We start from the raw sequence: 13,521 nt of genomic DNA on the forward strand, positions 1-13,521 counted from the left end.
CCCATAATTCCTTTCGGCAGAGCGCTTCCAGAATTTTCAAATAATGGCGGACGAAACGAGCGGTAGTAATGACGTAAGTTTTAAAAAAAACTGGCGTTGTCTTTGGTTTTAGCGTTAAGCTTATTTTTTTTTACATTTGTATGTTTATATGTTAAAAAACATCATTTTCGTAAACTAGCTTCTTTCTTACTGCCTGTGTGAATATCCCCTTACACACAGCTAATTTCTTGTTAGTGATTGAAGCTGTTTTTAACGCTTTTAGGGACGAAAGAGCAGTTCTTTTGTTTTGTGCAGTACAGATACTTCTTGCTTAGCGCTGTCACGGTTGCTAGGCGACAGGATATGAGCAACGGGTAAGGGAGGGAACTGAAAGAAGGGTAGGCTGTCCAAATTCACAGACACCTACTTCCAGGTTTTGCGGTCTTCGGAGGACCCCTCCTCCTTCATCCTGGTAGGAAGGATCCTAAGGAGGATGCAGACCCTGAATTTGGACACAGCCAGAGACAGTCAAGACAAAGCAGCTCATTGAGGACCTGCGGCTGCGCAATGGATTAAAAAATCCAAGACATTCCGCACTGAAAAATCTCAGAGGACGTGGTCGGAAGCCAAAAGTGACACCTGTGCTGGCCAGGAGGATAGTGAGAGAGGTAAAAAACAATCCAAGGATCACCACCAAGGCCATCCTGATGAATCTGGGCTCTGCTGGTGGCAACATCTCAAGGCAGACAGTCCAATGGACACTGCACACCGCTGGGTTCCACAGACAAGATCAAGGAGGACACCACTTCTCCAGATAAGGCACACAAAAGCCTGCTTGGCCTTTGCAAATGCTCATCTGGACAAAGAAGAAGACTTCTGGTCTTCTGTTTTATGGTCACATGAAACAAAAATTGAATTGTTTGGCCACAATGATGTAGCCTTCATTTGGCGTAAAAAAAGAAGCAGCCTTCAACCCTAAGAACACCATCCTCACTGTCAAACATGGTGGTGGGAACCTAATGTTTTGGGGGTGTTTTTCAGCCGGTGGACCAGTGAACCTAATCCCAGTAAACGGCACCATAAAAAAGGAGCAATACATCAAAATTCTCATCAACAACATCAGGCAGTCTGCAGAGAAACCAGTGGACATTTCAGCACGACAACGACCCAAAACACACAGCAAAAGTGGTAAAGAAATGGTTAGCGGAAAAAAACTTTAACATTTTGCAGCTGCCAATCCTGACTTAAATCCAACTGAGAATCTATGGAGGGAGCTAAAGATCAGGGTGATGGCAAGGAGTTGGAGCTCATCGCTAAAAATGAATGGGCAAAAATACAAGTGGAGACATGCAAAAAGCTGGTCAGCAATTATAGGAAGCGTTTTGATTGCTGTAATAGCCAATAAAGGCTTTTCTATTGATTATTGAGAAGGGTATGAATCATTTTGGACATTACACTTTTTGTTCAAATGTAAATAAAAGAGGAGTAATATTGTTTTCCACAATGATGCCTCTTGTACATCGTCTTATTATCTTCTGGGAGACGTCTGTGTCATTTCTAATAAAAAAAAAAAAACTTGCTGGTTGAATAAAAGTAACTTTAAGTCAGAATTTGCCAGGAGTATGAATAATTTCAGGCTTGACTGTATATGTAGGTCAAAGTGATGCCCCATTTTGGTGTGCATTAAATGAAATTTACAAAAGTGATTTCATACACCTAGACAGCATAAAAAAATGCAAGAAAATTGTGTATTTTAATGAGCTCATGAGCTTATTCGCATCAGTTTAATCAAATGTTTATATAAAATAAAGTTTAATGGCAATATTGCCAAAATCACATTATAATTACAGCATGAGTGCATGTACAGATAGTTTCAATGATAAAACTTGAAAACACACAGTTCAAACATCATGAGGAGGCATATCACCTGATGAAATGATAATTTGCGTTTACTGACCTTGATGCCACGGATGTGTGTCACAACCTCAATGTTCGGCCTCTCCGCTGACTTATCCAACAAGTACTCAATGATCGCATCTTTATTATACAGTCTGGTGGAAGAAAAATTATTTTACTATATATTAACATTTTATTAACATGGCAGAAATGTTGTAGACACATACTAAATAACACAGAATATACAGGAATACTATTTTTAATACAGACAAACAGATTTTTCACATTGATTCATGCTTCACATGTGAATTCAAATATGGTAAAATATGCCAACCAGAGCTGAGAATTCAGCTTTCTTATTGGTCATTAAAAGATGCTTATCCAAAAAACATTCAAATACTATTGAAAACTGTGGAGCTTTTTCGTGAGGATCCATTCACGGTGGTTAGTCTGATCTTATTTCAAATACCAAGGTTGAACAATGGTTGGTTGTTATGCAATAATGATGGTAAATCTTTAGAACAGAGGTTATGTAAGGTAGAAAGTCATTACTGGTCAAAATAAACCCTTATAAAGGCGATCATGACATGAAGCAGAGATCTTGTATCAGCCTGAAGGGTTTGATTTTGTGATTATGACCATCTGATCCTGCCTATTATATGATCCTGCTTATCATATGAAATATTAATGAATAACAACTGCTTCAGCTAGCCATATGTCACTATTATAAGCAAAAACATGATCATAATTTAATACCACACCTGCCCAGCTCACAGGCGACTATAGGCCGCTTTAGCTTCTCCTGACTCAACGCACAATATTTCCATTTGGCAGCAAGCTCTGCATTTTTATCGACCTGCAGAATAAAAAAAAAAAAAAAAGATTAGAATAATTAAACATAATAAAACTAGATATTAAAGATTTCTGGTTTATGAGAGTTCTCCATAAAAATACAGTGCATTTAAGTATGTGCAATTAATACAAATATTAATTGCATTCTTAACCCCTTAACTGTCACCGTCCCACCTGTGGGACGCTTGGCGCTCTTTTTTCCGTTGTCCTTTTTCTCTATCAAATATTTTAGTAACCATCATAAATTATATATCATTTGAAAGCTTAGAAGCTGAAGAATCATCCAGTGAAAACCATTTTGAAATTGGACATTGCGTTACCATGGAAATGGTACTTTAAAATCATTTTGCGGTCTCCTCCCCCTTAGCAGTGTCATATTACAAAATGCATTACGGTCTTTTAGAATCAAAACTTTTTACAATCTTGACAAAAAACATATCATTGGAAAGCTCTGTGTCTCAGAATTGCATATTTGGTGGTTATTTTGTGATTGAATAAAAATTTTCAGAAAAATTTAGACTTTTGTGACAGAAAAAAATATATATGGCATTTGTATGGCACCCGGTGGCTGTTTGTGGTATAACGCCCTAAACAAACTTTGACAGGGACCTTAATTTTTTTCATATCAACTTCAAATTTGGAACATAACTTATTTAGATGTGAGGCTTCAATTTGATATCAAATTTAGATTAAAACCTGTTATGTAAAATATGTATTTTATATCAAATATAATAAAAATTGTACAGTGCATTTTGTTTACAGTAAATTTAAACTTCTATAATTTGTTGATACTTTCTTTTTTTGAAAAAATTCCACTTCTGCAATAATCTGCCGATTGTCTTCTTTAAAAAGAGACCAACCTTAGATCTGTATTCCAAAGTGTTCATGAATTACAACAATTGAAGTTTGGATAGTGCACTTTCATGCCTATTTTAAAAAATGGGGGTGACAGTTAAGGGGTTAAAAGGCCATAACCTTTTTTTATTATTATTAATGTTTGAACAGACAGTACAAGAAGAACATAGCCAAGGGATCACATACAAATCTATAAAATAATGACCAATAATTATAAAATTAAACATTAATGACAAACACAAACATATACACATTAGTAATAAATTGTTACAGAAAAACAGAATGTAAATGACATTACAATGATATTACAAAGATTTTCCAACAAACGCGTATAAGGAAATGATCTAAATCTAAATACATGGATTTTCTTTAAATACCTTTGTATAATATTTCAGGAATCTTAGTCTTTTTTTAAATTCTTTATAAGATGAAGAGATTTTAGAAGCGGTTTTAGTTTAAAAAAGGGGATAAGACGGGGAACTATTTGCCAATTTTTGTTTGTGAATGAAAAATTTACCATATAAAAGAAAAAAATTAAGGGGTTTATTTTTAGAATTATTATAACAAAAAACAACGTCTTTTAAACTAAAGGACTGCACAACTTTGGCAGAATCAAATAAATGAGGTCAGACTAAAATTGCTTGGATGAAGGACAATCAAAAAAACATGAGCTGTCAATGTCCAAATGTTTAGAAACATTAGAATTAACAGGATATATGTGTAAAACTTTAAAATGTGTTTCCTTTGCCTTCTTAGAAATACAATATTTCCCAGGTAAAAGCCAGGATCTTTTCCAGTCTATATCGCCAACCAAGGACGTCCAGTTGAACTATAATAGCAAAGTATACTGAGTAACAACTGAACTCCTTGGATTAAATAAAGTGTCTTTTAACAAGGTGAATTAAACCAGGTGAAATTGCTTTAACTACTTTATCAAATTCTTTTGGAGGAATCAAAAAGATTCAATAAATGGATGTTGTGATGTTTGCGAGGTCGAAAATACATGATATTTCAATATTTAACATTTTTTTTGTGTGCATTTTATTTGTGTGCAACTGACCTCACGTGTATTGTTATACCAAACATTAAAAAAAATTGTATAATCTTTTATCAAAGCTTAAAGGTTGTATCAGCGATTTCTAGCCTAAAACATAAAGTGTCAATTTCAGCTGACCTTTCTTCACGATCCGCTCGCTGCCTGCCCCATAAATTGTCTGTGAAAAAAACGCGTCTCTCTGGTCAGCCTAGGGTCCGAGATATGCCAAAAAAACAATCGGCGCTATCAACTATTCCACAGATAATCAAACAGTGTTCCAACCAATCAGCGTCAGGGGTTTGGTGTTGTGGACTTTCCTACTGGTGCTGGGATGTGAGGGAGGCGGAGCGAAAGTCCACAACACCAAACCCCTGACGCTGATTGCTTTCAGAACAAAAATTTACAGATAATGTGCTCACCCCTTGTCATCCAATAAGTTCATGTCTTTCTTTCTTTAGTCGTAAAGAATTTATGTTTTTTGTGGAAAACATTTCAGGATTTCTCTCCATATAATGGACTTTTATGGTGCCCGCGAGTTTGAACTTCCAAAATGCAGTTTAAATGCAGCTTCAAAAGGCTCTAAACGATCCCAGCCGAGGAAGAAGGGTCTTATCAAGCAAAACGATCGGTTATTTTCTAAAACCATTTACAATTTATATACTTTTTAATCTCTATACAGAGTACACACAGAGCCAGACAAGACGAGCATTTGAGATTAAAAAGTATATAAATTGTAATTTGTTTGGGAAAATAACCCATCGTTTTGCTAAGACCCTTCTCTCCACGGCTGTGATCGTTTAGAGCCATTTGAAGCTGCATTTTGGAAGTTCAAACTCAGGGGCACCATAGAAGTCCATTATATGGAGAGAAATCCTGAAATGTTTTCCTCAAAAAACATAATTTCCTTACGACTAAAGAAAGAAAACAAACATCTTGGATGACAAGGGGGTGAGTACATTATCTGTACATTTTTGTTCTGAAAGTGAATGACTCCTTTAACACAGATTCAATAAATGGATGTTTTGAAGTTTGCGAGGTCGAAAAGCTATGATATTTCAATATTTAACATGAAACATTTTATTTGTGTACATTTATTTTTATGTACACAGTTGCCATTTACTTGTGAACCTCAGTGTATTTCTGTGCATATTATAAACCCTTACAAAAATATCTGTACTTTTCGCTTGCGCTTATGAATACGCAAATACAGAAAATCGTTGTAGTTTATTTAGGACGGTGCTGTTTCGTTAAAATGCTCACACACTATGACACTTTAATAAAACTCAATAGAATTTCAAGAAACACCATGGTACTCCCAAGTAAAAATGGTAATACTGTGATGCCATGGTACTAAAACACATGTAACGTTACCATGATATAAACATTTACATTTCAGTATGCAGGGTGTATTTCAAAGTAACGTTACTATAGTATGTATGTTATATCCACAGAAAATAAAGTATATTGTACATATGAACTGTACGTTATTGAAATTCTACAGTAGCTAAAAACATTGAGATGCTAAGAAGCTACAAGCTAATTTCATCAGGTTTATGAGAATTATCGCGCATTTAGCGCAACGTCTTTACCTTTTCAACCTTTTTCGGTCCTTTAACCAGTTCGTGTCTTTTAGGAATGGTTCCTCCGTCGCATCCCATGGTGGAAATAAGATTTAAACGATTTTACTGAGAAAACTTGAGCGGAAGCTAAATGGTAAAACTGTAAACAACCGAGGAGCTTCAGTGAAGAGCGTCAGCAGCGACTTAGCATTTATTTTTTAGATGCTGCCACCTACAGAGCAGTTTAAACATTGCATGTCGATTAGATGCTGTTTTAAACACAAACCACCAGATGGAGATCGATACTGAGTTATAACGAGGCGAAATCAAATCGCGTAGCTGAGAAGAAATTACTGAAGTGAATAATGAGTTCACAATTAAATGACTAAAATAGAATCATAAAAACAATACGTTCAGAAATATTGTTCTTCAGTTATTCATCTTGACACAAAACACTACGAAACATTGATTTCACGTGGTACTCCAAGGTACTTCCCAGCCAGCCAACAGGAAACGTTTTCTAAACAGAACGTGCAGTTATCTGCTCTTTAATAACGTTCTCAAAACGTAAGCGTTTTTCTGAGACATTTTAATTAGACATTCCTCAAAGATGGGTTAAAGAACATTCAAAAACAATTCCCATAATGTTTGAAAAACAGTAAAATAGATTTTTTCCCCCCTTAATGTTGTCTTTAAGCATTGTTTAAACATTTATAAATGATCAGAGAACATTCAGAAATAAAATTTCCATAACTTAATTTTGGCAGAACGTTCTTAGAACATATTTTGGTAGCTGGAAAGGCAGGCTACATATATAAAAACATGGTATACGTTCTCAAAACGTAAGCGTTTTTCTGAGACATTTTAATTAGACATTCCTCAAAGATGGGTTAAAGAACATTCAAAAACAATTCCCATAATGTTTGAAAAACAGTAAAATAGTTTTTTCCCCCCTTAATGTTGTCTTTAAGCATTGTTTAAACATTTATAAATGATCAGAGAACATTCAGAAATAAAATTTCCATAACTTAATTTTGGCAGAACGTTCTTAGAACATATTTTGGTAGCTGGAAAGGCAGGCTACATATATAAAAACATGGTATATGTCTGAATCTACTTTATGACTTAGCTGCCCAAGGGCCCCCAAAAAAGCTTACATTGTGGCGGTATTTATTGTACACAAAAATGAACAAAAGAGTAGAGTAGAGTAGTAAATTAAAAAGCCATATGTAGAGCTATTTCATATGTTAACCATATCTAGAGCCTAGAAGATGACTGGTATATGTTGACAATCAAAATATTAAAGTATTAAATGTATATTGAAAATATATAGAATAATATATTGTGTTAACAATATATCGAATAATACTGTGCACAAGGTGAAAAATGTGACAATATATTTACTTAATATATCATAATGCCAGCAATTTTATATTCACTTTATAAAAAAAAAAGATGTGCATGTGATAAAATATATGGTACTGTGTGTGTATAAATATATTTGAAATATATAAGCTCTATTTTTTCATAAATGTGTATTTTGTAGGCTACATCTGTACTATGGTAATACCATGTTTTATGAGCATGAACTCATAAAGTGATCATTCAGTACCATGATATCAATAGTAGGTCTTTTCCATCTAATATCACTGTACCACCACAGTTCCCTTTGTAAGAGAAATGTGTACTACAACAAGCTTGAAAAGGCATTTAATGTATGGTAAGTTACCTATTTCATCCCTTGTCTTTTAGGAATGGCTTGAGCGACTGAGGTCTGAGGTCACATGAGTGTACAGCCAGACATGTCCATGTTGCAGTCGGATGGACCTTCAGCATTTTCATGGTAATCCTGACGCTGTGGACAATGAATATGAATCGAAATGGTCAGTGACAGGCCACTTAGTCTAATTGTGTGGATGAGAGCTAAAAGTTGTCTTAGGAGAGGAGGTGAGTGCTAATAAAGTCTATTTCCTGTGCCTTCAGGAACGACTGATTGGTTTAACATTGACGTGCACATTGGAGTGACCATTAGATTGTGCAGCGGTATGTAAAGTACGACTGTGGCTGTATAATTTATTACAGTGCATGGTGGTTAAGTCTGTGTTAATGCCAGTGTGTGTTAATATTTCTAATACGAGGAGTAATAGTAATGAATATGAGAATATGCATGGGTACATTTTAATTTAGTTTGACATTATCCAATAAGGCCCATATAGTTCATCTCCATTATCTATTTGCTCTACCAGTAATTCAGAAATTGTGTTACGTGTCTTATTAGATTACGTATGCCTCTCTCATGGCTAAATGTTTTGCAATATGGATTTTCATTAGATCAAGGAGTGCTCTAATCTGTTAGTACACTCTTTCAAATACTTTAAAGTGTCTTTCAACACAGTGGTGCGGATCCATATGCGTTTTCTTGCGCTCTCAAGCTTTAATAAACAATTTCACTCTCTTAGACTCACGTCTGAGCGCGCACGGAAAAGTACAGCCATTTATCTCAATTTAATTGCCACTACATTTACCCTTTAAATTGAGTTTAGCTTCAAGTCAACATAAAATCAAAACTGACCTCATGCGCTTTCTTAGGCATGTTCCTGGTTTTGTTGTGCATGCTATTCCAAACACCAAAAAATATTGAAGAATCTCTTATCAAAGCTTAAGAGTTTCTTTGGATCCAAGAAATTCTAACATACCTGGAAAGAATTTTCCATTCGCATCCCAATTAATCTCAGACTTGTTTTGATCAAATCACCTAAACTATAATGCATCATGTGACTGATCACTCTATATCAGACATGTTTGCAGTCTATTTTAAGCAAGCACTGCCATTCAAAAGTTTGGGATTAGTAAATTATTCTTTGTTTGTTTGGAATAAATGAACACAAGGATGCATTAAACTAACAAAGGTGACAGAAAAGACTGAATACTGAATAATTTATATTAATTAAATCATATTAGAATGATTTCTGAAGGATCACATGACACTGAAGACTGGAGTAATGATGCTGAAAATTCAGATTTGCAACACAGAAATAAATTACATTTTAAAATAGATTCAAATAGAAAACAATTATTTGAAATGGTAATAATATTTCACAGTATTACTATTTTTACTCTATTTTTTATTAAATAAATGCAGCCTTGTTGAACATCAGAAACTTCCTTCAAAAACATAAAAAAAAAAAATTACCGAACCTAGAGTTTTGAATGCTTTTTAAAATTGCTGTTTGTTGCATGCAAAACAAAACAAAACAAAACAAATTGTTATTTCACGTAAATATACAGCTACTATGTGGATGAGCCTCAATATTATCAAGCAAAGTGCCTTTCAAGAGAATCTACACGCCCCATTCGTGCGATTGAAGCATTTATCTTAATCAGGTTGAACGAGCGCGTTGAGATGAGGCGTGTTTAATTGAACACACCAGGGTTCACAGGGCACTGAATCAAATGCATTTAGCATGTCTAATTGGCCAGGCATCACAGTGTTTGTACTGGCTGCGTCCCATCCTGACTCCACAAGTCTTCTTGCTGCTTCAAGCAGGCCAAAATCGGGAACCCAGAGGAATGTTGATTTTTTTTTTTTTTCATGCTTAAGCAGGAAGCGAAGAAATCTTGGCCGGCAGATACGGTATAGACATCATACAGCGCATTCGGGGTTAAAATAATAAGCCTCATAGTGCGTTCAGGGAGGGGAAAGCATATCTTGATTGAGTTTCAAGAAGTAGTCCATCAAAATATGGAGGGCCATGTGCATTTCACGGCAGACACTTTTAAAACGAAAGGCTTTCTGCGCCTTATTTCCTCTGAATGCACCTGGATAAGTGAAGTACTGAGCCAATTTGTCAGCTATTATGGCAATTTTTTAAATATTTGTGGATTTTTAAGGAGGTCATTAAACCGCAGTCACTATAATTTGCTCCAGAAAGTGATCATTACTACAGACTCAATTTCCTATGAATCATGTACAATTAATATTAGTAATTCTTACTAATCTTTACAACCAAAAAATGTACTAAACCCCCACAGACTTACATTAAAAAGCCATATGTTTTTTTTTTTTTTTTTAAGATTTATACATCATGAAAGCTAAATAAATAAGCTTTCCATTAATGTTGGGATAGGACGATATTTGGCCAAGATAAACTATCTGAAAATCTGTAATCTGAGGGTGCAAAATAATCAAAATATTTAGAAAATCGACTTTAAAGTTGTCAAAATGAATTTCTTAACAATGTATATTACTAATCAAAAATTAAGTTTTGATATATTTATGGTAGGAAATTTACAAAATATCTTCATGGAACATGAATGGTTTTTGGCATAAAAGAAAAATGTATTTTTAGCTATTGCTACAAATATACCTGTGCTATTTAAGACTGGTTTTGTGGTTCAGGGTCACAAATGGAAAAGTATTATTTAATATATTGCATTATATGTTCCAGTATCTATATATTTTTGTTTCCTAAGAGTATGCAAATGATACATTACCTATTTCATTATGAATAAATGTGCATACATTTCCAGAATAGAAACATTATATCATTTGTACATTGAATTTGTATATTGAATATTCCAAATTCTTGTTTAATTTAGTTCTGAGAATTATGAGATATGCAAGCTCGCAATGTAAGAAAATAGTCTTTAGAACTTGCAATTGCAAGTTTATATCTCACAGTTCTGATTTCTATTCTCAGAATTGTGACATAAACTAGCAATTGCCAGACAAAATATCAGAAATTTGAGATGTAAACTTAAAACTGCAAGAAAGAAATCAGAATTGTGAGATAAAAAGTTCATTTTTGTATTCAGCGGTGTCTTGCCTTAAGTTGAAATAATGTCAAATCACGACAAAAGAACAATTCATAGACAATTCCACATAATTATCCAAGTTTCCAAGGTTTGAGATGGAAAAACTAAATAACGAAGAGGCTTTAAACATCATTCCACCCTCATCTTTCTTCCCTCAAAACTCACTTTTGCAAAGTTCCTATTTTCTCCAGATCCTCAACAGTCAAAACGTCCAAAATCTCAATTAGATTGCATGCTTCCAAAGCATCACTTTACCATCTGTTGGATCCTGGTGCACTGTGGGTAACGTAGTCCAGTCATTAAAATTTTCCAGATTATTTAGTATCACCAAAACGGGAACGCCCACAGCAGACATTTCCAACAAATATGATACCCATACGAATGATGAACGCTTGCACCAATTTTCCCTCATCAAGACTAAATTGCAATTTGTCTGTCTTTGCAAAAGCGCTGTTTCCACTGCAGCGGCGTATCTGTAATTGGCTAATATAGGGCGCCTGAAGCCTGAAATACAGAGGGAAACCCAACCGTCTGAAAGAGCATCGATGTTCAACCCCCAACTCCTCACCGGCCGCTCGGGCCTTTTCCACTCTAGTTAGGCTGACGGGAGAGCAGAGGGTTTCTGACAGCTCTTTGGCCGGGTAGGGGTTACCCACCAAGCCGGGGACATACCTGTGGCCGGGGCGAGCGTGTGTGTGCGTGTTTCAGACTGGTGCAGACATGCGCAGAGCCGCTGGCGTGTGGAAGGCCGTGCCAGACCTCCTCTCCGTGCACCCCAACAATAACAGCACTCCCTGTCTGAGCCGCGTGCTTCTGCATATCAATGAGCTGCACTGCTTCGCTTTTCCACTTGCACTCAGACTGAGAGGGAAATCATGGACGGCATTTTACGCTAATTGTTGAGAGAAATGCTTGTTTGAGAATGTCCAGGTGTTTTAGATGTTGTATATTGGACAAACACACTCAAAACAATCAGACTTTACTCTGTTTACTATGGTGTCTTGAACAAATGAAACTATCGTTTTGTTCCAAAAACCTAATAAGCTGCCTTGAGAGGGCGCTCACATGCACTCATCTGAGCTCATTTTTATTTGTTGGTTGGCATGCCACATCCGTCAAAACATCATTTTTGGTCTTTCATCATCTTGCGCAATGAGTTCTACATTTTCCAAAAATAAATAAATAATAATAATAATAATAATAATAATAAATAATAATAATTTGTGATAGTGTTAATCACAAATTAAAGTAATAAAACAATATTGTTAAATTGTAAAATATAAAATTAATAAAATATAAAAATCAAAAGTAGCATTTGCAAATGCAAAAGCAAAATAACAATTTATGACAAAATTACAAATTATTATTATTATTATTATTATTTGTGATAGTGGTAATAAAAATAGAATATTTATTAAAATATTAGAATTTACAAATTATTATTATTATTATTTGTGATAGTGTTAATCACAAATAAAAAAATACTGTATAATTATTTGTTATTTATTTTATTTAACAAAAAATATTAATAAAATAAAAAAATTTAACAGTAAAATAACTTTGGAAGAAAACACACACACACACACACACACACACACACACACACACACATACATATATACATATATATATATATATATATATATATATATATATATATATATATATATATATATATATATTATTATTATTATTATTATTATTATTTGTGATAATGTTATTAGAATATTTAGAATTAATATTTTAATATTTAATATAATATATTTTAATATATTTAATATTTTAATATTTATGTAATATTAATAAATACTGTAATATTTAGAATTTCACAATATACAAATTATTATTTATTATTATTATTAATATTATTATTTGTGATAGTGTTAATCATAAATAAAAAATAAAACATTACTGTTAAATTATTTTGACATTTATTTTATTTTTAAAATATATATATTGAATAAAATGTACAAATATAAATGTAAAATAACTTTTGTCACATATATACACACACACACACACACACACACACACACACACACACACACACACACACACACACACACACACAAAATAAAGAATTATATTAAATTTCATTTTCATAAACAAAATGTAGTTTACATTATGCCTATTAGGTAAAAAAGATATGTAATAAATAAATAAATAAATGATACATTTATTTTTTATACTTATAAACATATTCTGTTATTTATTTATTTATTTATTTACTTGCTTGTTTGTTTGCATTAAGACAAAGACTTCACAAAGACCACATTTTCTTGTTTAGTTTTTTTGACCATACATACAAGCAGCATACATTACGTTTTTTCATTATAGTCAATGATGCCATCTAGTTAGGCAGCTCAGCCTCAGTTTTTTCCAATATTCGTAATGTTTGCAGCAATCTTTCTGTCTTTCTTTCTTTCCATGTGTTTCTCATAACGTTGAGCGTCTAGTCTTGCAGAAACATTTCACCACGTTCCTCTCAGGACCGGTTCTGTCTTTACAGCACAGACTAATCAGCTGTAA

General features: G+C 33.9%; 1 protein-coding gene across 1 annotated transcript in view; it reads right to left on the reverse strand.

Moving 5' to 3' along the window:
* Window positions 1-6,360, reverse strand: part of LOC141347615 (replication termination factor 2-like) — a 28,141-nt gene extending 21,781 nt beyond the window's left edge. Inside the window, exons 1-3 of the mRNA XM_073852603.1 lie at window positions 6,208-6,360; window positions 2,637-2,731; window positions 1,937-2,030 (exon numbers count right to left, since the gene is read on the reverse strand). Of these exons, the coding sequence (XP_073708704.1) occupies window positions 1,937-2,030; window positions 2,637-2,731; window positions 6,208-6,276 (258 nt within the window). The 5' untranslated portion in view covers window positions 6,277-6,360. The remainder of the gene's footprint in view (window positions 1-1,936; window positions 2,031-2,636; window positions 2,732-6,207) is intronic.
* Between the last annotated feature and the right edge of the window lie 7,161 nt (window positions 6,361-13,521).

Source organism: Garra rufa, chromosome 12, assembly GCF_049309525.1.
Source record: "Garra rufa chromosome 12, GarRuf1.0, whole genome shotgun sequence".
Lineage (NCBI taxonomy): Eukaryota > Metazoa > Chordata > Actinopteri > Cypriniformes > Cyprinidae > Garra > Garra rufa.